Genomic DNA, 22706 nt, shown 5'->3' with positions numbered 1-22706 from the left:
TAACCGCTCCTAGTGGGACCGGAAGTGGTGTTAAAGCCTGCTTCCCCCTTGCCAGAACGGGAGGTGGTAGGCGGAAACTAGCGCTTGGATTGCGCTAAGGAAGGAGCCCTGACACTAGTGCTTGGTGCAGTGAAGGTGTAAGGCAATGCGGAAATTCTATCGAGCAATTTTTAAAACACACAGTAATATTCACAATCACTTTTAAAATCAGTTATTAAAACAGAATACTAGTATAGCAGCATCGCTGTGTCTACACAGCAGCTTACGAGCAATTTCCTGCCAGCAAGCGGTATGGAGACTCTGCCACCGTCTCCAACCGCAGCGAACTCCTCCGGTGCTCCGCCTAAGTAGCCCTGCGTCCAACCACTAGAGCGCTAACCGCTCCTAGTGGGACCGGAAATGGTGTTAAAGCCTGCTTCCCCCTTGCCAGAACGGGAGGTGGTAGGCGGAAACTAGCGCTTGGGTTGCGCTAAGGAAGGAGCCCTGACACTAGTGCTTGGTGCAGTGAAGGTGTAAGGCAATGCGGAAATTCTATCGAGCAATTTTTAAAACACACAGTAATATTCACAATCACTTTTAAAATCAGTTATTAAAACAGAATACTAGTATAGCAGCATCGCTGTGTCTACACAGCAGCTTACGAGCAATTTCCTGCCAGCAAGCGGTATGGAGACTCTGCCACCGTCTCCAACCGCAGCGAACTCCTCCGGTGCTCCGCCTAAGTAGCCCTGCGTCCAACCACTAGAGCGCTAACCGCTCCTAGTGGGACCGGAAGTGATGTTAAAGCCTGCTTCCCCCTTGCCAGAACGGGAGGTGGTAGGCGGAAACTAGCGCTTGGATTGCGCTAAGGAAGGAGCCCTGACACTAGTGCTTGGTGCAGTGAAGGTGTAAGGCAATGCGGAAATTCTATCGAGCAATTTTTAAAACACACAGTAATATTTACAATCACTTTTAAAATCAGTTATTAAAACAGAATACTAGTATAGCAGCATCGCTGTGTCTACACAGCAGCTTACGAGCAATTTCCTGCCAGCAAGCGGTATGGAGACTCTGCCACCGTCTCCAACCGCCATACACCTCCATAAGCAGCATTTACGCAACAGAACTCTTACCATACAACTTAACGCCACCAAACGAAATACAGGTTAGCCGAATCACCCTACAGGGGAAGACAAGCAAGGAATACATAATACTGGAAAACCTCTATCTGCACCCACGCGATAAAAATAAAGGGAGTCAACAACTAAAGGAGGAGTTGGTGAAGATAATAACAGATGAGGAAACAAATAATTGGATAATTACAGGAGTCTTCAACTTAAACATGCTGAGGAGATGAACTGACGACATCAAATCAGAGGAGGATCCATTTGCTTGGGAGGAGACGCCCCAAGATATTAACACAGACGGAAGACTCACAAACACCTCAAAGTCTATGCCGTTCTTAGAGCAACTGGGCGCACGTGCATTAATCGGTAGATTCCCGGGAGATCGCCCGACAACAGCTACATTTAATAATGCAGTAACGAGGTCAACAATTGACTACACTTTCTGCTCTCACTGCATGTTCACAAAAGTAAAAAACTATTGCATTGGGAGCGAAGAATGTAGCGACCACTTACCCTAGGAAATCATGGTAGATGAGCCATCATTATATAAATTGCCCCGAGCAAACATCATCTGCTCAGAATACACCAACAACGAGAGAAGAGTAAAATGTAGCACCAACGATCCTGAAGGACTACTTGCTCGAGCAAAACAACTCTGGGAAGAAGGGAAAGCAGTTATCCCCGACATAATTGGAGGCTGGGAGGCATTTACAAATGCCCAACGTAAAAGCTACGGAGATACAAAGGGCCACTCTGGAAACGGGAGAATAAAGTGCCTGCAAAATACACGGCCTGGCTCCAATCTACGGAATAGCGCTAAATTAAAAAAGCTAAAAACACGGATAAACCTCGCATTGCGGAGGCTAAAGAAAGATCCCTCGGCATTTCAAGAGCTGAGGCAGCTAAAAGCCACTCGCAAAAAACTTATTTGGCAAAACAAAAAGGAAACTGAAGAATCTCTTTGGGCCAGACTCCTGTATGATATAAAGAACAACAATAGTGCACAATTTTGGAAGAAGATAAATGCCCTATCAAACCCGCAAGGTCAAGGCATCATCTCCAATGTCACAGAAGAAGCATGGATAACCCACCTTGAACCCCACTTTAACAAAGCTCAGACCCCCCAAATCGGTGTAAATACCCGTGCGCCTAGTATGGAACTTCAACCGTTCCAGGCAAATCTCAATGTAGATCTTGGACAGAACTTCACAATCACAAACACCCAAGTTCACAAAAGAATCTTGAAAGGTAGACGAGAAGGAGCTCCTGGCCCCAACCGTATTCCGCCCATATTAATCAAACAAGACCCTGCATTTTGGGCTACAGTTCAAAAACCGATCTTTGAAAGAATCCTGCAGACGTCAACATTACCATCATCATGGAGAGGTTCAATAATCTCTCCCATTTACAAAAAAGGCAACAAAGCCAAATATTATGCTGGGGTACTTCTTCAAGAATTAACAACATGGGCCACAGAAATTAAAGCAATACCCTACAATCAAACCAGTTTCTGTAGAGACATGGGCACTCTGCCACTAACATCTCCGCCCTCTCACTAATGATAGACGCAGCACTTATAATCAAACATCTTCTGTCTATCTGCTTTATCGACTACAGTTCAGCATTTGACCACATAAACAGAAATATTCTGTGACAAAAATTACAAATATTAGGTATTCCATCATTGCTCCTAAGACAACTAATCCTTCTGCACAGTAACACCTGGGTACAAGTAAAGTTGGGGGCAGGTGATCATCTATCGAAAAAGATGAACACAACCTCAGGACTAAAACAAGGGTGTGTATTAGCCCCAACACTATTCAATCTATTTATGGCCGAGCTTTCAGTTCAACTTAATGGATGCAACGCGCATGCCCCGAAGTTGGGAGGTCACCAGCTATCTAACTTCCTATACACAGACGATTTAGTACTCATCAGTCGGACACCCATAGGATTACAATTCCTGCTGGACATTACATCTCAATACTCAGATACCAACAAACTAAGCATCAACCAAGACAAAACAAAAGTCATGTGTATAAATTACCAGAAAATAAAAACAAAATACAACTGGCACTTGGCAAAATGCAAGCTTGAAGTCGTACAAGACTACAAATATCTGGGTGTTATGATCGATAGCAAAGTCAATTACAAAGCACAATTTGAGGCAATAAAAAAGAGGGGATTAATGACAGCAGTAGCACTAAGAAACCTGAAGAACATAACCCTGGGCCCTAGCTTCCTCCCTCTGACCAAGGTGATACAGGCCAAACTCATACCATCTATCACCGATGCAAGTGAAGCCATGAGAGGGAGGGACGCGGAAACATTAAATGGCACCATCGCGAGAGCGCTAAGAATTATAATCGGGTTGCCTGGATACACATCTCCGGCGCAAATGAGGCTGGAATTCGGGATACAAAAACAGGAGCTAGCCAGAAAAGGAGCCTTTGTTAAAACCTGGTTCAAGATCAAAAAAGGGCAGCCAGAAAGGTTACATTTCTACTTGTGGAGAGAAGTAGAAATGAAAGAAACTTGCCCAGCCAGATATTTCTTGGACACTGCACTGGACCAGTTGGGGTTACAGCAACTCTGGGCAACGTCTGGGACCATAGCAAGCTTCAAGAAAATCATAAATAACATTGTTAAAAAAGAGTCTATCTTACAAGACAAAGCGGCCTTGACTGAACGTTTGCATGGCTGGCTCATCATGCAATCCTACAGTAAAGCGACTCCTCAAGCTTACCTCCTCTCTAACTTCTCCAGAACCACCAAAGAGAAGTTTCTGAAATTTCAGTTAGGTCTGTTACCGACAGTATACCATCTGCCCCCTTGGCTGCGCCCTCCAAAGCCAGAAATGTGCCGTCTTTGTGGGGAAGGAGAGGAGGACATAGTCCACTTTATAACTATTTGCCGTGAGCTGATGCAGGAGCGCCAGCTACTACTCATACCCATTTTCAACAAAAATCAAATTCGGTCGTGCTGACAAGTGGTGCTTGCAAGCTTCTCTGGCCAAGACACTCAGCTAAGCTGTTGTCTGGTAAAGTTTTTAACTGCAACTGACCTACGTTTTATTAAAAAAGTGCACACAACCGTAATAGTGTTTTAAGCACATAATGTCAAGCTTTTTTGCACACCTAAGCCTCAAAGGAAACCATCGAAAGGCTAACGATGTGACATACTTTGCACAAACCAACTGAAGTTGAGGCAGCACTATGCACTTTAAATCGGCGCCTCTTGGGCTGTCGTCATTCAGCAGCCAAGATTTTAATAAGGGGGTCATTCTATCTCACGGACTGCTACTAATATTTGCCGACCGAAATGAAGGAACAAGAATAGGGATCACCAAGGCCGGGGGTGTGGATTTTCTTCGCAATCTTAACGTGTGTTTTTAACTATGGCCATTAGCCTTTTTTTTTAAACTGAGGTTTTACAGTTTATAAGAGAGGGTCAATTATTGTAATGGTTTTAATTAACTGCACAATAAACTTATTTACTTACTTACTATTTAAATAGTCAAAGGAAAGCTTAAAGTCAGCAATAGGAGAGGAGCTGTGGTTTTGCAAACTTAATGCACTGCGATGAAGTATTGTTTAAAGAGTTGAACATTCAACTCTTTCCTAAACTGGAGCAGCTTTGGGGTGGTTGTGATAGATATAGAGATGGTATTCTAGATCCTAGATGTATAGATGGAAAAGCCCTGTTTTCTTGTTTTGTTTTCTTTTACACTTCTTAGTCAGCAGTCTGATGGTGTCCTGGCTGTGGGTGAGCCAAGAACCATCAGAAGGAGTCTGCAAGAAAAGCAGGGATACTGGTTGTAATGTCTTTGTAAATGATGCAGCTTGTTTTAAAGATGGTACTGCTGGCAGGTGAACCAATGGAGTTCCATCAGGATGAAGGGTAATGTGATAATATTTTTTCAGGCCCTGGATGAGATGTGCTGCAGCATGTAAGATGCCCGTAAGGGGGAGAGGGCCTATGTGGAGTCTTGGAGGCCTTAGAGTGGAAAGTTACCACCATCCAGATGCAAGCGTACAGTACTTCTGAGGTCACTTTCTGAAAGAAATATTTGACTTTCTTTAGAAGAGATATCTGTTTCAACACTTCAGCTAGTCGAGGACTGAAAAGTTTAGGACCCAGGGACGACGACATATAGATGAGGGACGTCTGGTCTGCATCCAGTCTCCACAGTCTCACCAAAATGTGACGGGACAGCTCCAGCATAGTTAACCACCAAGCATAGGCCATCCCAACAATGAAAGTTAGGTATGCCAGAAAGCTTACTATATGCTTCATTGTACTCAGACGGCCTAAAAATGCATCCCCTTCTGTACCTCGTCATATTGCAGCAGGAAACCCTTCAGAAGAGATTGAGTGGCTTACACACACATTTAGCAGTTTGGATTGGGAGACAAAACTGAGGCAGCATAAGGCCCTTTAAACTTGCCCTCAACTTTCTTGTCTCTGATTTAGGAAGAAGCGTATTGCTATCTTTGTGTGCCAAGAATGGACTGTTCTTGGCACACAAAGATAGCAAGACGCTTCTCCCTAGAATCGAATCTATTAATACTGCTAAATCAGAGACATTGCACTTTCAAAAGGCACATAGCTTGATTATTTGTAGGAGTCTTAAATCACTGCTTCGGTATGTCATTACTCTAAGTTTCTGTATTGAGGTATGCTACCCTGGGTTAAGATATGTGTATAATATGGTGTATCCGCTGACAGGGCATCCAGCTACACTTACATATAATTCTAAATCTGCCATTCCTTAGCTCAACTTGCCCTTCAGTCTATACTGGCTCCATGGTAAAGATGCTTGGTTGCACTGTTTTTACTTAGAACCAATCGGAGCAATTGGGGATTGGCCATTATTGGTCTGACTTTCCCCACTACTCAAGTCCTCAATCGAATTTCTGCGTCTCTATGAACACAGTGAATCCAGGAGAGGGCACTGATGCCACACTCAGGTGTTCAGGGTGGGAAAAGAGACAGTGGACAGTATATGCAACATTATATTTAAGGAAATCCAAACGAGTGACCTGTAATTAAAAGTACAAGCGGAAAGGGATCACTGACCACACTCCGCAGACAATTATATCCCAGGGAAGGCTTCCTCATGCCCTAGCTGCGGCAGAGTTCCTCACAACCGCTGTCCCTCATCTCTTAACAGGCCTCCTAACTGGAACCTGACCTCCTTCATGTTTAGCCCAGTGGTGGGCTTCCTCACAGATTCACAACCACTGTCATCGCACCTGGAGATTACATGTGCCTGATGTGATTTTTATCTTCTCTAATCCACAGGTGCGGGTTTGCAGATCGCTCTTACCTTACAGAAAGCTGCCTGGAGGTTACGGTGAGCATTGCAATGGCTGGTCCCAGCATGGAATAGTATGGAGGGGATGTACAGAGTCTCCGCTTAACAATGTTCCCATTTGTACCTCAACATATGCCCCTATCTATGTGGGCAGCACTTGGTTTTATATATTTCCTACTTTTTTTGCTAGGCTAGATGGTGTATTTGTAGGAGATGTCCTGGATCTTAGTGCCTCACTGCTGCTCTGGTGCAGCACTGATCTCTGTACTATGTGTTTAATAAGCAATCCCAGCATCTAGAACTGAAAATGGCCTCCTGCAGTCTCATATGTTATCTGTGGGCTAGTGATCTCAGTACGGATGCTCTCATTATGTTGAATAGAGTATCACATTATGTTGAGCCAAGAATCTCCTGGCACCTTACCGGGCTCCAGTACAGCACCACATCTCCCTCAAGTCTCCTTTCCAACTGTGGTGCAGTTGTGCACTCCCTTCAGAACAGGTGCCTGTATTACAGGAGGGAGGCTGGCTTCTTGTATATCCTGCATACAGAAAACCAATCACAAGGATGATATGTTCAACTATTAGCAGAGTTTAGAACAGGCATTTACAATGCAAAGGTCTCGCCTTCGGAAAAGTTAGAGCTATTGGTATTGTAAATGACAAACTTTTTATTTATGTGTTGGTTTGGAAAACAGATAAATAAATGGCATTGTTATTTACAATACCAATAGCTTAATCTCTCGCAAATACGAGACCTATTGCATTTACACCACACCCACACACAGAGAATGTAAATGTAAATGTATTTGAGCTTATATAGCGCACAGCTACCCACAAAGGGTTTCCCGGCGCTTGCTTAGGGAACCCGTCCTGGCATTCCCCTGTGAGATAACCCCGGCAGGGTATCCACAAGGTGAAAGCCAGGCATCCCGCCACGAGGGGCCGTTGTGGAGATTAAGCAAGCTATTGCCCAGAGTCGCAGAGTGTGAACCCGTGAGTGGAGTAGGCACCGGAGCGAGAATTATCGAGTCCGTGGAAATTTTGAGCCCAAGACCCGCCGAGGCGGGGAATTGAACCCTGGTCCAGGGCCGATCTCAGCTTCCGGGTCTGCCGCCTCTAACCCCTGAGCCACACTTCTCCACAGAGAGCCACACACACACACGCACACACACAGCCACACACACACAGAGCCACAGGGACACACACACACACAGAGCCACACACACAGAGACACACACACACACACACAGAGCCACACACACACACAGAGTCACACACATACACACAGAGCCACACACACACACAGATCCACAGAGACACACACACACCCTCACCCCGGGGACTCTCCTTATTTACAAATGGGTCATTCGAAACCCCCACCAACACCCATTGCTTCCCTCAGTCCAGGTCAGCCGGTGCGCTGGCGTCCATTAACCTCACATTTGGGTCATTGTATCTATCACGTCAGTATGTGGCAAGTCAGCGGGTGGTCAATTATCCGCCAGCAGTACTTCAATGGAACATTATTAGATAAGAATGTAGGACTATTAAGTCTGCATTGCCAAACAAGAAGATCTGCAGAAAAATAATGACCTCCACAACCATACCTATCCCATAGTGATTTGTTATTTTCCCGTTTACTTAAGAGATATATATATATATATATATATATATATATATATATATATATATAATAATTGTGTGTGCCCCCAGCTCCCGCCGGACCAGGTTAAAAAGCGATGGTGGTGAAGTTTGTTTTTGAACCAGGATCTGCCCGGCAAAGTCACTGACCGGACAAAGCCGGACTTACGAGCCTGAGCAGCAGAGCCGCAAACGGAGGGTCTAATCAAGCTCACGCATTTGGTAAAACACAGAAAGGGGACTCAATTCTGCTTGTATTACTTCTTTCAATTCGAAGGCAATGTTTGGATGCGATAACATTAGTTAGTTTCTCCGTCCATCTCTGTGTGACACCCGATCCAGCGCGCATTGGTTTCTTTCTGATTGCGAGTCTGAACTTCATAAAACCTTTTCTGTGTACACACCTGAGCTCTTCGTAAACTGCTGTAAACAAGAAAAGGGTGGCGCGTGCACATAAAATATTACTCCTAGCAAGGAAAGCAGCTGTGACTAGGGCTAGGCTTGCCCATATCTAAGCAGATAAGCCGTCCCCTGCCAGATAGTGCGGGGTTTGAGAGAGAAAGAAGCACACGTCTGGGAGAAAACACAAGTCTGGGCAGGGAGGGCACCGGCGAGCACAATTCATGGTCCTGGCTGTGTCTCTGGACCATGGCAGTCTCGCTTGGTGACCGGAACAGAGGGTACTTCCGAGGGGAATGCGGTTTTTGCAAACAGTGGCTCTGCAGGTCTGGGGGCAGCATGTGACGGTTGTTTATAAGTCTGGAGCGTGGTCACGCCCTCGTCCTCCGTCCTGCATTCCAAACTTCCACACCCTTCCCTCCCGCCACAAGGACTGCTACGTCAGACAAAACAAGCAAGCACTAGAAGAAGCAAAACATACGTGCTTCGAAATGCACACGAATAAATGTAAACGAAATAAGCCCCACGCTACTCAAGCCTACATATGCAATCTTTCCCCAAAACAAATCGCCGCATGGCCCATGACCCTCGAAGCTATGTGAACCCAGGCCTGTAATGTTTGCTGTTGCGGTAGAAGAGATTATCTATTATCTATTCATCTTCATAGAGGCCTGCTATTAAAAATAAATACCTACAAACCACATACATAGTCAAATATTAATAAAAACAAAGATTCAACCAAATATATACATTCAATACAATTATCACCTATCTCTTCAAATATGAATCTGTGCTTTCTTTCTCTCATCTCTAGATTCCAGACGAGCACCTGGAAGGGTACGCTATCTGGCCAGAGTATGGAGATGTTCCCAAAGAGGTGATGAGGGAGGATGGGGTTGGTATGACCGGAGCAGACTTCATCCTCTACGTAAAGGTGGCAAGCACAAACAAATGTTACAGTGAGGTAAGGGCAGCGGGCAAAGCAAACACAATGCCATTAAGGAAACTACAGATGGTTCTGGGAGAAAAACAAGCCCTGTGCCATGGGGGAAAGTAGAATTGTGACTTGAGGCAAAGACAATCTACTGCTGCTTGGAAACCATAGATTGTATCAGGTAGCAAAGCACATGCAGTGCAGAGTTCCAGTAACATATACCGTGCCATTTAAGGACCAGATGTCGAGCCCAGCTGGGAACTTAAGGTACCAGTGGGAATAGCAAATGCAATGTTCAGGAGGAAACCTAGAGTTTGCAGTGGAACACAGATACAAATCTACTGCCAAGGGAGAAAGAAAGATCATGTCACTGAGCAGAGTAAATCTAGTGGAAAGGGGGTAGCACAGAACATGCCATTGGTCAAACCAAAAGAAGTGAATTGGATAAAGAATAAACTGTGCTATGAGATAAATTATACACAGTGTTAGCAAATCCATTGCAATGAGCCATACCAAATTTGTTGCCATGTTTGAACCAAATCTCGTGTTGTAGGCTTGTACAGTGAATGACATACCTATGGTCAGCATCTGTCTCCCTTTATCTCCATCTCCTTACAGCCATCTGTCATTGCCTATGCCTCTTACTGCCAACTGGACCTTATGGGACGGCCTGTGGCAGGTGCCATCATCTTCTGCCAAGCTCATCTCGGGAAGGCCGTCAGCCGCCATGAAGATGTGGTGCAGGTAGGTGAGCTCCCTTGTACGAACATGTCCCCTACTTTAGGAGAGAGGGCCGTTATGGTATGCCTGCTACTGCCAGGTCAAACGAATAAGACTTTACCAACCTAGATAGATTTATATTCTGAGAAAATCACCTAGTCCAGACTGCTAGCTTCAGGAACTTTCTACATGCCGCCCATATTAGTAAGTTAGCCAGCATAACATTCTTCTCTGATTCTCTTTCCTTGGATAAGGACATTTGATTTCAGGAAGTTATTCTAGGTCTATGACTAAGTGTAGGGATCCCATACATGAGAACTATTTTCACGACTGGCTTTTTTCTGCAAGTATGGAATCCTTTGCAGGTTCACAACCATTGAATAAAAGTCCCTGCTCCCTTTTTACAGCCTGTGTACTGTGCCTAAATGGGCACTTTTTAGCACTTTGGCCAGGCCTCCATAAGCTACCGTAGAAAATAGTAAATTGCTGATTACTGGGATGCAGAAATGTTGAATCGCCAAATCCACGGCCCACATTTTCCCACACTTCCAATTACCATTCAGTTGAAAATGATAGATTAACACAAGAATACCAAGTATTAGACCTGGACTTTACTCTTCCTGTTTTAAAAATATTAATCAATGTAATGTATATCCCTATTATTGCTGCTTCTTCATCCCTGGGTAGAACAATACAGTTGACAGCTTTCCCTCCACCACTGAATCTAATACTCACACAGAAGGGATGAAACAGTACGCAGTGCAAACGTGCTTATAATGTAGTGTTGTCAGGAGTGTGCACTCTCTGTGTGCCCCTCAAACATTGTTATGTAAAATGATTCACCCTTGAGTAAGGTTTTGCTCTGATTTGCCTCCTATGCTCATCCTCATAATATGCCTGGTACCCATGATTCACTTCTTTCTTCTCCATGATGACAAGTGTGAACTTGTTCTGTGATTATTCCACAGATTCTTTTATGGGCCTCAGGAATGGTTGAGCCCTCAGATGTTCCTCTGTCTGCTCCCCATCAGGGGTAATATTCTCCCTGATGGTTCTGTGACTGCTCACCCTCTCTGTAGTGTGGCCTTTTCTTGACTGTTCTTTGTCTGCTGTCCCTCAGGTCTTGCCCTGATCACTTCTACCTAATTTCCCCAAGGTGTGGTATTGTCCTGATGATCTTTGCCTGCTTGTCCCCAGGTGTGGTCTTGACCTCACGGTTCTCTGGATGTCCCTCTGGAGTAGTATAATCCAGATGGTTTGTGTCTGCTTCTCCTTAGGTTTGGTCTTGTCCCATATTTCCGCTAGCTCTCAAATGTAGTCTTGACTCGATGGTCTCGGTTTGCTCTTCCTTCAGTGTGGTTTTGCCTTGATGAGTTTTGCCTTGATGAGCTTGATCTGCCCTTCTCAGTCATATTCCTTTCCCTTCGAGAGTGGTTTTGCTCTGAAGGGCTTTGTTTGCTCCCCCTCAGATGGTTGTCTCTGCTGTGGTCTTGCCATGGTGACCTCTGTATCCTCATCTTTGGTTATGGTCTTGTCCTGATGGCCTCTGTCTGCTCTTCCTTAGGTGTGGTCTTGCCCTCACGGTCATAGTATGTTCCCCTTGAGGTGCGGTCCTTTCCTGATAGTCTCTGACACTCCTCCTCAAATATGGGTTTGCCCTGATGGTCTCTGACTGCTCCCCTTCCTTTGGGTCTGATATTGCCCTCATGGTCTCTCACTGCTTCCCGTTAGGTGTGGGTTTGCTCTGCTGGTCTCTGTGTGCTCCCACTCGGATGTGGTTCTGTACTGATTGTCCTGGTGTGTCTTTTTCACTTCAGGTGGGGTCTTGACCTGATACCCTCTGCCTACTCCCCTCTGGGTGTGTTCTTGCTCTGATGCATATCTTTCGGCTCACACTCAACTGCTGACTTGTCCTGATGGTATCCGCCTATATGTGTGGTCTTATCCTGGTGGTCTTTGCCTGCTCCCTCTTAGTTGTGGAATTGCTCTTCAGGTGTGATATTGCCTTGGTAGTCTCTGTATGCTCTACCCAAAATGTGTTCCTGTCCAGTTGGTCTCTAGCAGCTCTCCCTCAGGTGTGGTCTTGCCCTGATGGTGTCTTTCTACTTCCCAAAGTATGATCTTGTCCGGATGGTCTTTGCCTGCTCCCTCTTGGGTGTAGATTTGTTCTGATATATTTGCTTCGGCTCTTCCTCAGGTCACCCTACATGAACTGCTCCACGCCCTTGGATTCTCCCGCAGCCTCTTTGAGAAGTGGAAAGATTGTACCTATGCCCCAGCAAGTAAGAGTATGGGATAGTTGAAAATATTTTGGCTCCATAATCGGTCAAAAAATCTTTAGGGGAAAAAGGCATAAGTAACATTTGTGCTGGTAAAAACACCTTTTAATTTTGAATATTAAGTAACACTTTAAAGCTATGTTGTTTAATATGTGTACTGACATTCAGACATTTTTAGAAAAATAGGCTGAGATTTACCAATGCTTCACACCTGGTTTGATTCACTTTTGTGATGCAAACTGGGTATAGAGTGTTGGTCTGGGATTAGCTATCCAAGGCAAACCAGGATTTGTGCTACAAAGTATCACAAAGTAACTCAAAATTGTGCTATGCACTACTTTGCACTGCCTTGCCTCAAGAAGGCATTCTATGTGTTTTACATGGACATTCCCATGCAACCACTCATGGGTTTTAACGCCAATCCATATCTAGTAAAATTCATAATCAGGGATTTGCACCAAACCCTTACACCTCCTCAAGTAAGGCACAACGAGGAGACATTTTTTTATTTGTCCTTATTTTTTTTTTATATTTTCATTTGCTTTTTTTTAAAGTGCATAAACATAACAAGCATGTCACATGAATCCGTTCTCCATACCCTGCCGCCATCCACCCTCCTCCCTCCACCCCGTGCCCAAAGTCTCACCAGTATTCCTACACATTGATAACATGATGCCTCACCTGTCTCTATATTACACACATTAGTCAGGGAACTCCCCGCTTGTAACTAGGATAACAGAGTGACCTCCCCCCTTCTCATCCCAGTCCCCCATCCAATCCATGATATCGTCTCCATTTCCCCCATACTCTACTAAACTTCTTGGGACACCCCCTGGCCTTGTAGGTGACTCTCTCCGCAGCCATGTACATGTCCATGTCCCCGTCTCCAATCATCTAGCTTGGGAGGTGTGGGAGCACCCCACCCCCGGGCCACATCCCTCTTAGCCACCACCAGAGGCAGTGTCACAAATAACAGAAGTGGGCGCGTCAGATCCACATCGGTTGTTATGCCCAAAAGAACTAGTTTAGGCTCCGCTGGCAGAGGCGTCTCCAGTATCTCACTTAATTCTCTTAAGATCTTAGCCAAGTACTCCTGGATTTCACAACATTCCCAAATAGTATGATAAGTCTCCCTCCACATGTCCACATCTCAAACAGTTGGTATCACTGGCGCGCCCCATTCTGTGCAATCGCTGTCTATCATAATAGCTCCTATGCAGAATTTTATATTGTATAAGCCTAAGGCGGGACTTTATTGCGACCTCCCTGGGATGCATCAGGGCTGTCTCCCAGTCGAGGGTGTCCATCTCCCCAGATTTAGTTCCCATGCTTCTCTCAATTTTACAAGTCTATCGGGCATATTCTTAATCAAAGTTTTATAGGTCAGGGAGACTAATTTACTGAGGACGTGCTCCTGCAGTAGACGACCCTCAAGCGGGGCATACTCGGGTATGGGACACGATAATGCCTCCTCCGCCCTCCAGGCTGACGCAGCTGAGCATATTTGCAGGTATTGGGAGTGATGCAGTCCATGTTCCACCCTCAGCACCTGGAAGGACTTCAGCTCCCCCCTTTTCAACAAGTCCCCCAATACGGAGATGCCAATGTCATCCTACCTTGTAAACTCCCTCAACTTATGCAGCTCCCTTAGCCATGTGCAGTGCCATATTGGGGTTTGTTTCGTTGGTTTGTGTGTCCAACCAATCACCTTGGTCGTTCTCACCCACATCTCTACTGTAACCCGTGTTGCTGATAGCAGCTTCTCTGTTCCTCTACCCCCGTAGATGTAATGCAACGCCATCGTCCCTCTCTCCAGTCTATACGTGAGGTGATCCGCCGAGGCATGAAGCCAGTCATTTATCGGCGATAAGTGTTCTGCCCAATAGTACGCTTCAATATTTGGTAACGAGATCCCCCCATTGTAATGATTCCTCTGCAACTTTTCTTATTTTTCCCTATTTTCAAACTTTGCACAGCACATATGCAATTTGAAAAAGTGATTAAAGGATAGTCTAGAACAGTCCCTTCAAGTTCAAACCCTATTCTTTAGAGAATGCACAAACACTTGCACTATGACACAAGGGTCTGTGCATTCATGCATAGAAGGCAAAACTGCACCAGCATTGAGAGAGAGAAAAAATGCACCATATGTTGATAAATGTGGTGCATTGTTTCTCATTCCCTTTAATATACCTTGGTTGCAGCACTAACTTGAATCAAATATTAGTAAAACGGAACCATTCTTTTTATGCGAGTTATCAACATTCCACAATGCCTCAAAAATCTGTGCCAGGTAAAGGAACTAATAATTGGTTTCTTTGCTTTAAAAGGACTATTTTAACGGTATTGTATTCAGTAAAGTGTTAGTTTAAAAAGTGAGTGGCGGGTAGAGAATAGGGCAAAGGTGTTTGGGGGCAGGGTGGTCCCACCAAGCGTGGCAGAAGTGGGTTGTCATGAGAGCTACTCGATGTCACTCATTTTTGCATACTGTGTGTGCTTTCTTTTTTGTCAGTTGTATCTATAAAATTAAGTGCTACTGACCTTTTATCAATAGTCTTAATCTTTCCAGAAAGGAATTAAAACTGTCTTAAAACAATAGTGATAAATGTGTTGTAAAATATGTCTTATCTTAAGCAGTAAAGTCTGTTTAAATAGATTTTCTATATTATCTACTTCTTTGCAATGTGCTTTTCATAAGCATATTAACAATATAAGGGCCAGATGTACGACCCTATTTTGCATGCGAAAACGGATTTGTGACCCATTTGCGCATGCAAAATGTGAAAGCTATGTACAAATCCTAAACAGCGAGTCGCAATTTATTTGCAATTTATTTGCGACTTGCTATTTGGGAATTGCGAGTCGCTGTTAGGAAGGGGCGTTCCCTTCCTAATAGCGACCGCATCCCTATGTATGAATGTTTTGCAATTGCAATTGCGGTCGCAAAACACTCTCAAGGTAGGGTGGTAATACAGTCACAAATTGAAAGGGGTCCCGAGGGATCCCTTCCACTTTGTGACTGGCTCTAAAAATATTTTTTTAAGGGCAGGTAGTGGTCCCAGGCACCACTACCTGCCCTCAAAAAATTAAACGAAAACAATTCATTTTTATTTTTTAAATGCATCCCGTTTTCCTTTTAGAAAAACGGGCTGCATTTAAAAAAAAACTTTATTGAAATGCAATACCAGACATGGAGGTCTGCTGAGAACAGCAGGCAACCATCCCTGGGAGGGCCAGGCATTCCCAATGGGGTCGTAAATTGCGACAGGCTCATTAATATTCATGAGCCTCGCAATTTGCAAACAGTGTTAAACACACGTTGTACATGGCAAATAGCACCTCGCAAATTGCGAGTCGGAAATGCGATGCAATTTGCAAGGTGCTATTGTTAGGCCCTTAATCAATTCATATGATGAGTTAAAGAGCATTTGCTTTTGTATGTGGGTACAATTAGCAGAAAAGACCTTCCTTAATTTTAGAGTCGTCTTAGTTTCATACAATACCGTTAAGTAGGCTTAAAAGTAAAGCATTGAGCTACGATCTAGCCTACCACAGGATCACTTGCATACGGTTTAGTTCTGCTTATATATTAATGCTATATATTAAGACATGTATCTCTGTTGGTTTATCTGGCTGTCCTTTTTCACATTTGATACCTTGCTTTTACTCACTTCCTCCAGTTCACTTGCCCATTCCCTTTACTCTCTTTGCCTCCTTCCTTATCCATCTGCAGTGATGCATGCATTCACTAGTGTATTCTTTTATGTGGCTTTAGTTGGTGTAAACTGTTCGTCTCGTGCAAGAGTGACAAACACAGATGAAACCGGACAGATCCGGATTTTCACCCCAGCAGTGATGGAAAAGATGAGGGCACATCTCGGTGGAGGGCATACTGGAGCTCCACTTGAAAACCAGGTGAGAAACACAACTGCTGAGTCTTTTTCAGAACCAAGTAGAAACTGTGAATGCCACCAAAAACAAGCACTGGCAATGCCAGTAGATCTGGCTTTGAAGGAATGTTGTATGGGAAGGGTATACCCTGACCTTGGTTAGGCTACACTGAATTCAAGCTAGCCTGTCTGATGAGGGGTGATGCCCCGAAACCGGTCCCAGGATGCTTCTTTCCAGTCCAGGGAGGAACTGGCTTGGTGGTTCGGGCTGGACTGTTCCCATGAGGAGCAGGATCAAGACTGATTTGCACATGGCTGGGTCTAAACTGGATTGGCATGGTGAGTAAAATAACAATGGATTCATTGTGGGATTTGCCCTATACCCGAGGACCTAACTGATAAGTCCGTACTGGTGGTTTGACCTCCTGTTCCCCCACTGTCTGGGTTCCCTCCTTGCATAGGAGCTAATGCCACTCATCCAGCCCTCAGTGCTGAGCCCTGAGGTGTACTCGTGATAGGTCGAATTGGGATGGTACTAACAGGTTCCTCAGCTGGAGAAATGACCGGGTTATCCGACAGAAGCAAGGTGTTTAACCCCTTCCATGCGCGGGGAATTCCTGCGCTGTGCGGGCGTTTTCATTAGTGGGCGGGGATTCGGACGGCCAGGGGCCGTCCTGTGCATACGCCCACCGTGACGCGTGACGGCTCACGGCCATCACGAGCATGGAAGATGTTAATGCAATGGGCATGGGGGTCTGAGCACAAGATAGAACAGTAGTTTCGGCATAACCTAGGGGTGTACAGACCTCTGTTGAAAGTTCAGCAACAGTTCCTGTCTCAGCTGATGCAGTAGAGCTTGGTGGACCAGCTGCGACATTATGATGGTCTTGTGTGAAGGAGCTCATCTATGAAGGCGTCTTCCTCCTGACTCCTTGTTTTTGTTCTTTAGTTTTTACTTCTTTTGTTCTTTCGTTTTTACTTCTCTTCACCTTCTAGCAGGGATAAGCCCCAACAGTATTGATGAAATCCTCTTTCTCGTTTCTCTGTCTTCTCTCGTCCTACGTGCTTCTCCATCAATGGGCCTTACACCGGATTTTTTAATTTAAATTCCTTTCTTTTCTTTTTGTATGCCATCTGTTCCCAAAGATTCAGGGCTTTAAATTGTGTGGTTTTAAGTTGTACATTCTTATTCTCAAATTCTCTTTCGATGGATGTGGAATGTTCCACTCAATGGAAATCAAAATTCCCCATCCTTGGACATATATTCATGTCACTGGATAAGCCACATGTACATGTGTAACCCTTTCTTTGCTGTAATTTCTCTAGCTGGAGTACCATCAGGAGGAAACTTCTCTTCCTTATTCATGTCTTTCTACTCCATTGACAAGGGATTCCCCATTTTTACGAAGTCAAAGCCTCTCCCTGTTTTAATCTTTCACTAATTCCATGCTGACAATCAATCAATCAATCAATCAATCAGGAGTTGTGAAGCGTGCGACTCACCCATGAGGGTCTCAAGGCATTGGGGGCAGGTCTGGTGCAAGCCAGGTCTTGAGGCTCTTGCTGAAGATGTGCAAAGTAGGGGATCGTCTGAGGTTGACTGGGAGCTCTTTCCAGGCTTTGGCTGCGACGTAGGAGAAGGCTCTTCCACCCGCTTTTGTTCTGTGGATGCACGGGGTTTCTGCTAGGGCGAGGTCGGCAGAGCGGAGGTTTCTTTTGGGTACGTGGAAGAAGACTCTTTTGTTGAGCTATTTGGGTCAGATGTTGTGGAGAGATCCGCCCCTGAAGATACAACCCTACAATACCACCAGAGAGCTTCTGAATCACTTTACAATGTTTTTGTTTACCTGCTTCGATTACAAAAAAGTGTCTTAAATAGTAAGAATGCTACTTTCTTCCATACAATAGTGAGCCCTCGACCTGCGAAAGTCACTATTCTCAGTGTATCCACTCCCTGTGCACTACAAAAAGAACCACCACCAAGCTTGGTTAATACACTCATGCAAGAAAGATTACGTCTCTATTTTGGTGTAACTGATAGCACATCACAGTACACCTCACTTAATAGGCAAGTTCAAGGTTTTAATTTGAAGTACCTCTCTTCAGAAATCCAAGCCACATAGTAATAGCTCTTGAAATTATTCCACTGCATTCCATCACAATACACCTAAAATTCCCAACATGCACTTCTTGACAACTACTTAATTTTCGCATTTCACATATTTTAGCAATGGTTCTCGAATCAGCAATGGTTTTCAGCTTGTCCAAGTCGGGACCCTCACTCTAGTTAGGGTAAGTGAGTTACAAACATAAGATAACCCCTGCTGAACGCTTTAGTAGCTTGGCACATAGCTGTCAGGCTTCTCCCAGAGGAAATGTGTAAACACACACACACACCCCACCCCATCCTAGGAAAATAGTCAATATTTATCCAAATGAACCAAAACAGCAAAATTCCAACATATACAAGTCAAGATACGAATTTTGAAAGATTAAATTAAGTTCAGTTCTTAAAATTCAAGGGTTGCGCTTGATCAGGACAAACTATTTTAGAAGCATCAGAAATCAAAGAAGATGTGAGGCACAGAGGAGGTGAGGCATCGAAAAGCAGGTGATGCGTCGGTTCCTTACTGTTAAGCAGGAGAGGAGACTTGCCGGTTCCTTACTGTTGCAGGGGATGTGATGCATCGATTTCGGCATGAGGCCTATGTTCCTTACTGGAGTGAAGTGGCAATGAAGTAATTGTCGCACAGGGATGATGCATCCAAAGTCAAGTCTGGCTGTGTCGATTCCCCAGCGATGAAGCAGGCGCTGCCTAGGAGTGATGCGGTGTACAAAACTCAGGCAGCAGCGTTTCATCTGACATGCTGCGACAAAAAGCTGGGGCCTGCGTTGGAAGGTGCGATCATTGCGTCAACTGGAGGCCACGCTCCGGTGCCGGCAGCGGCGATGTGTCGAGATTTGCCATGATGCGCCGGTTAGGAATGAGGCTGGAATTCGATGGCCCTTAGACTTCTTAACCGGAGGCAAGCTTAACTCAAGCCTTTGGAGAACCTCAGAAAGGAGGATATAGGAAGCAAAGTCCAGTCCTGTCACTCCCAGGATAGAGTGATACCAAAGGGGATGATGGACGGAGAGCTGGAGCAAATCAAACACTCACACCCAGTCAACTGATCTGGGTTTAATCCATCATCATTCTTTAGCTCACTCCACCACCCCAGTTCAGAGATATGCAAATCAGTCTGACCCTGTGCCTCAGGGGAACAGTCCAGTCCGAACTGCCAAGCCATGTCTTCCCTGGACCGGAAACAAGCATCCTTGGACCGGTTTCTGGCCAATCAGCCGTCATCAGCCAGGCTAGCTTTAATCCAGTGGCAAAGTGAGCAAGGGACCCAAGTCTGGGCATACCCTGCCAACTTAGGGCGAACAAAGCGATACCAAAGGGGATGATGGACAGATCACTGAAGCAAATCAAGCACTCACCCCAAGTCAACTGATCTGGGTTTAATCCATCATCATTCTTTAGCTCACTCCAAGTGAGCCTCCCTCCCTTCTATACCTGCTGAATTATTTTCTATTCCCATAAGCTTCCACATTTGAGTGAGCCATGCGTTGTATACAAGCACTTCCTCCTTCCTCCATGGTGCAGTAATGAATTGTTTAGCAGCACATAGCACTAGCGTAAGAGCTTTACCTCGGCTCAAGCGGAGAGGAAATGTCAATTTGTTATATGCTGGTAACCGCAGAATATCAAGAGAGCTAATAATGGTAGTCAGAATGTCCTCTCAGGTTCGCTGCGGTTAGGGCAGTACCATAGTAGATGCGTTAGAGTGCCCATCTGCCCACACCCTCTCCAGCAGTCATTTGATCGAATGGGGGACCAGCCCTGGACACAGGCCAAGGTATCACGCCAATATAGAGTGACTTTATTGAAGGCCTCCTACCTGCGCTGCTGGTTGCAGGGATGCACATCCGGTCATGGATGTCTGCCGCACTTGTCGTCTGTAAGTGTGCAGTCGTCACATCTTCCATCTGAGCTGGAGAGGACATCAGGGATGCTGTCCAAAGTAATTTGTACAGATCAGATATGAGACGTTTATCAGCTGCTTTAGTGATGACCCATTTCTCTAAAGGAGGTAGCGCTTGGTTGACACTGGTTTTGACTGAGGGATGTGTGATCCAATACCATATTTAGTGGTGATACTTTGCAGAGATGAGACCATGACAGACCTAGTTTAAAATGCAAAAGTGAATGTATGTTTTAACAAGTGTGGCAGTGTTGGAGGAAAGAGTGTGGGATACTTCCCGAGTTGTGTGATGACCTGTTCGGTATAATAGAGGTCAATGATCAGCAGGGAGTGTGTTAACATGTAATTCATAATAATTGGACATAGTATAACGGTTAAACACTGAGCAGTCAGAGAAGAGCTTGGAGACTAAGGTTTTCTGTAATTTCATGTTGACATTTAAGTTAAAGTTTCAAAGATTGATGAGTGGAGTTGTGGAGGCCAGGGGTTCTAGGAAAGTGTTGTACTCCTTAACGGGAGGACCATTTGTGATCATACGATGAAAAAGAGGCACAGTGTTGACTTTGAATGGGGCTATGACGGATGTCAGATAGTTTTCCAAATAGACTCAAAGAGTGATTGGTGTTATGTCGGTGACGGTTATGTTTGACCTGTTGAGGAGAATGCCTGTAAGTCATCCCTTTGGGTAGCTGATTGAACTGTGGCAGAAGGTTACATGTTCATCATGTAAGACAGCAGGTATGGAATCATCTTAAAGTACAATCAAGGCCTAAGATTCCTGTTGCCAGGACAGTTAGATGTAGGAGGATTTTGCGCTTGACTATGTGAAAGTCATGGAAGAAGTAGGAGTAACATATGAAAACCTAATTTTCCTAAGCCAGTGCCCTGAGTGAGAAGTAGATTGACAGTGTTTGGGGTACAAAGAACAATGAAGGTGGGTGACCACCATTTTTATGTTTAGCTTTTTATTGGTTTAGCTCTATGCCACATCATATGTTAATACAATAGGACATCGGATAGTTGCTTCAACCATTGTCTTATGTGAGCGAGGCCTCTTCAGTCATTGGCTTGCTGGGTTGTTTTTCATGTTTTGTGACTATCCCAAGGCATTTTGTGGATGTTAACATTCATGACACTAGTATATCTTGATATAGTGTTAAAAAAGGGATTCCTTTCTATGTTTTCAGCTATTGCCTACATTGCACACTCAGACACACTGTGCAAGCCTTAACCCGTTAAGTGCTGCGAACGTTCGGCGGACGTCGCGTGCACTACCTCGCTAGTGCTGCGCACGGCCGCTGAACGTTCCGATTCTGCCCACGCAATGGAATTTCCGCACTGGGGCGGAATTTGCGGCACGCTTAACGGGTTAAAGGAGAAAAGAGTGGCTGCGAAAAAAGTGCAAATGTACAACAGTTGTGCATAGTAGAAAGAGTTGACGATGGGTCAATTGTGTGTTTGGTTTGGCGGGACGTCATATTGTGCACCGTCTTCCCAATCATAGTGTTGCATACCACCTACCTCACTAGAATAAACTGCTTGATACTCTGGAAATATTGCTTGAGCAGCACATGAGCTGATGCTGCATGCAATAAAAATACATCTTGCCAATGGTTGCCTAAGTGTAGCTTCAGTCTGCAGGGCAGCCCTGCAGATAGCACTCGCCTCTTCCACTCCCGGTGGCTTTAAAACATGAGTTTTTTCTTTCTTAGCAGGGACCGTGGTTTGCTTCTTTCACAGCTAACTTCAGAACCAACATTTGCCTGAGCTGAATGTTCCCAGTATTTATTATTATTAATTTGTTTTATAGAGAGCACTGATACGTTATGGCACTTATGGAGCTAACTCAATTGTCTCCCAAGCAATAGTAGAAAAAAGTAACTCGCTGTACCCAGCAGCAAGTTAAACTATGGGAACACCGCCTAAACTGGGATTACCAAGCAAATTACCAGAAGACTACAAACAGCAGCCAGGCTTATCCCCAACCTCCCTCACAGCACAGCACAACACACCTCAATTAGCTCCACTGGCTCCCTGTCATAAAGGTGCTGATTTCAAACTCCTCACACACATTCAAAATACTACACAACTTAGGCCCCACCTACCTGAACAGTCGCATCTCCGTCTACCAACCTCCCAGACACTCCGCTCCGCAGTACTCCTACTCACACACTTCCTCACATACATAACAGACATTCTCTTTCATTCTTTCTAAAGTGTGGAACAACCTCCCACTCCACATCATAGCCTACTCCTCTCCTAATGAATTATGCAAGAAGCTGAAGGTCTGGCTTTTCAATTAACCAACCTACCATAGGCAGGGCTGGACACACACACCTGCTGAGCGCCAGTATATCCTCGTGGGTGGCAGTGTGAATTACAAATACATT

General features: G+C 44.9%; 1 protein-coding gene across 1 annotated transcript in view; it reads left to right on the top strand.

Annotated features, from left to right (window-relative positions):
• The window catches only part of CIROP (ciliated left-right organizer metallopeptidase), a 163787-nt gene that overhangs the window by 61223 nt on the left and 79858 nt on the right, over positions 1-22706 (top strand). Inside the window, exons 3-7 of the mRNA XM_086920427.1 lie at positions 6411-6462; positions 9280-9429; positions 10018-10143; positions 12317-12401; positions 16174-16313. Of these exons, the coding sequence (XP_086776553.1) occupies positions 6411-6462; positions 9280-9429; positions 10018-10143; positions 12317-12401; positions 16174-16313 (553 nt within the window). The remainder of the gene's footprint in view (positions 1-6410; positions 6463-9279; positions 9430-10017; positions 10144-12316; positions 12402-16173; positions 16314-22706) is intronic.

The sequence above is a fragment of the Lissotriton vulgaris genome, chromosome 5 (assembly GCF_964263255.1).
Source record: "Lissotriton vulgaris chromosome 5, aLisVul1.2, whole genome shotgun sequence".
In the NCBI taxonomy this organism is placed as follows: Eukaryota; Metazoa; Chordata; class Amphibia; order Caudata; family Salamandridae; genus Lissotriton; species Lissotriton vulgaris.
The sequence above is the reverse complement of the archived record's forward strand: the minus strand, read 5'-3'. Positions and strand labels throughout refer to the sequence as shown.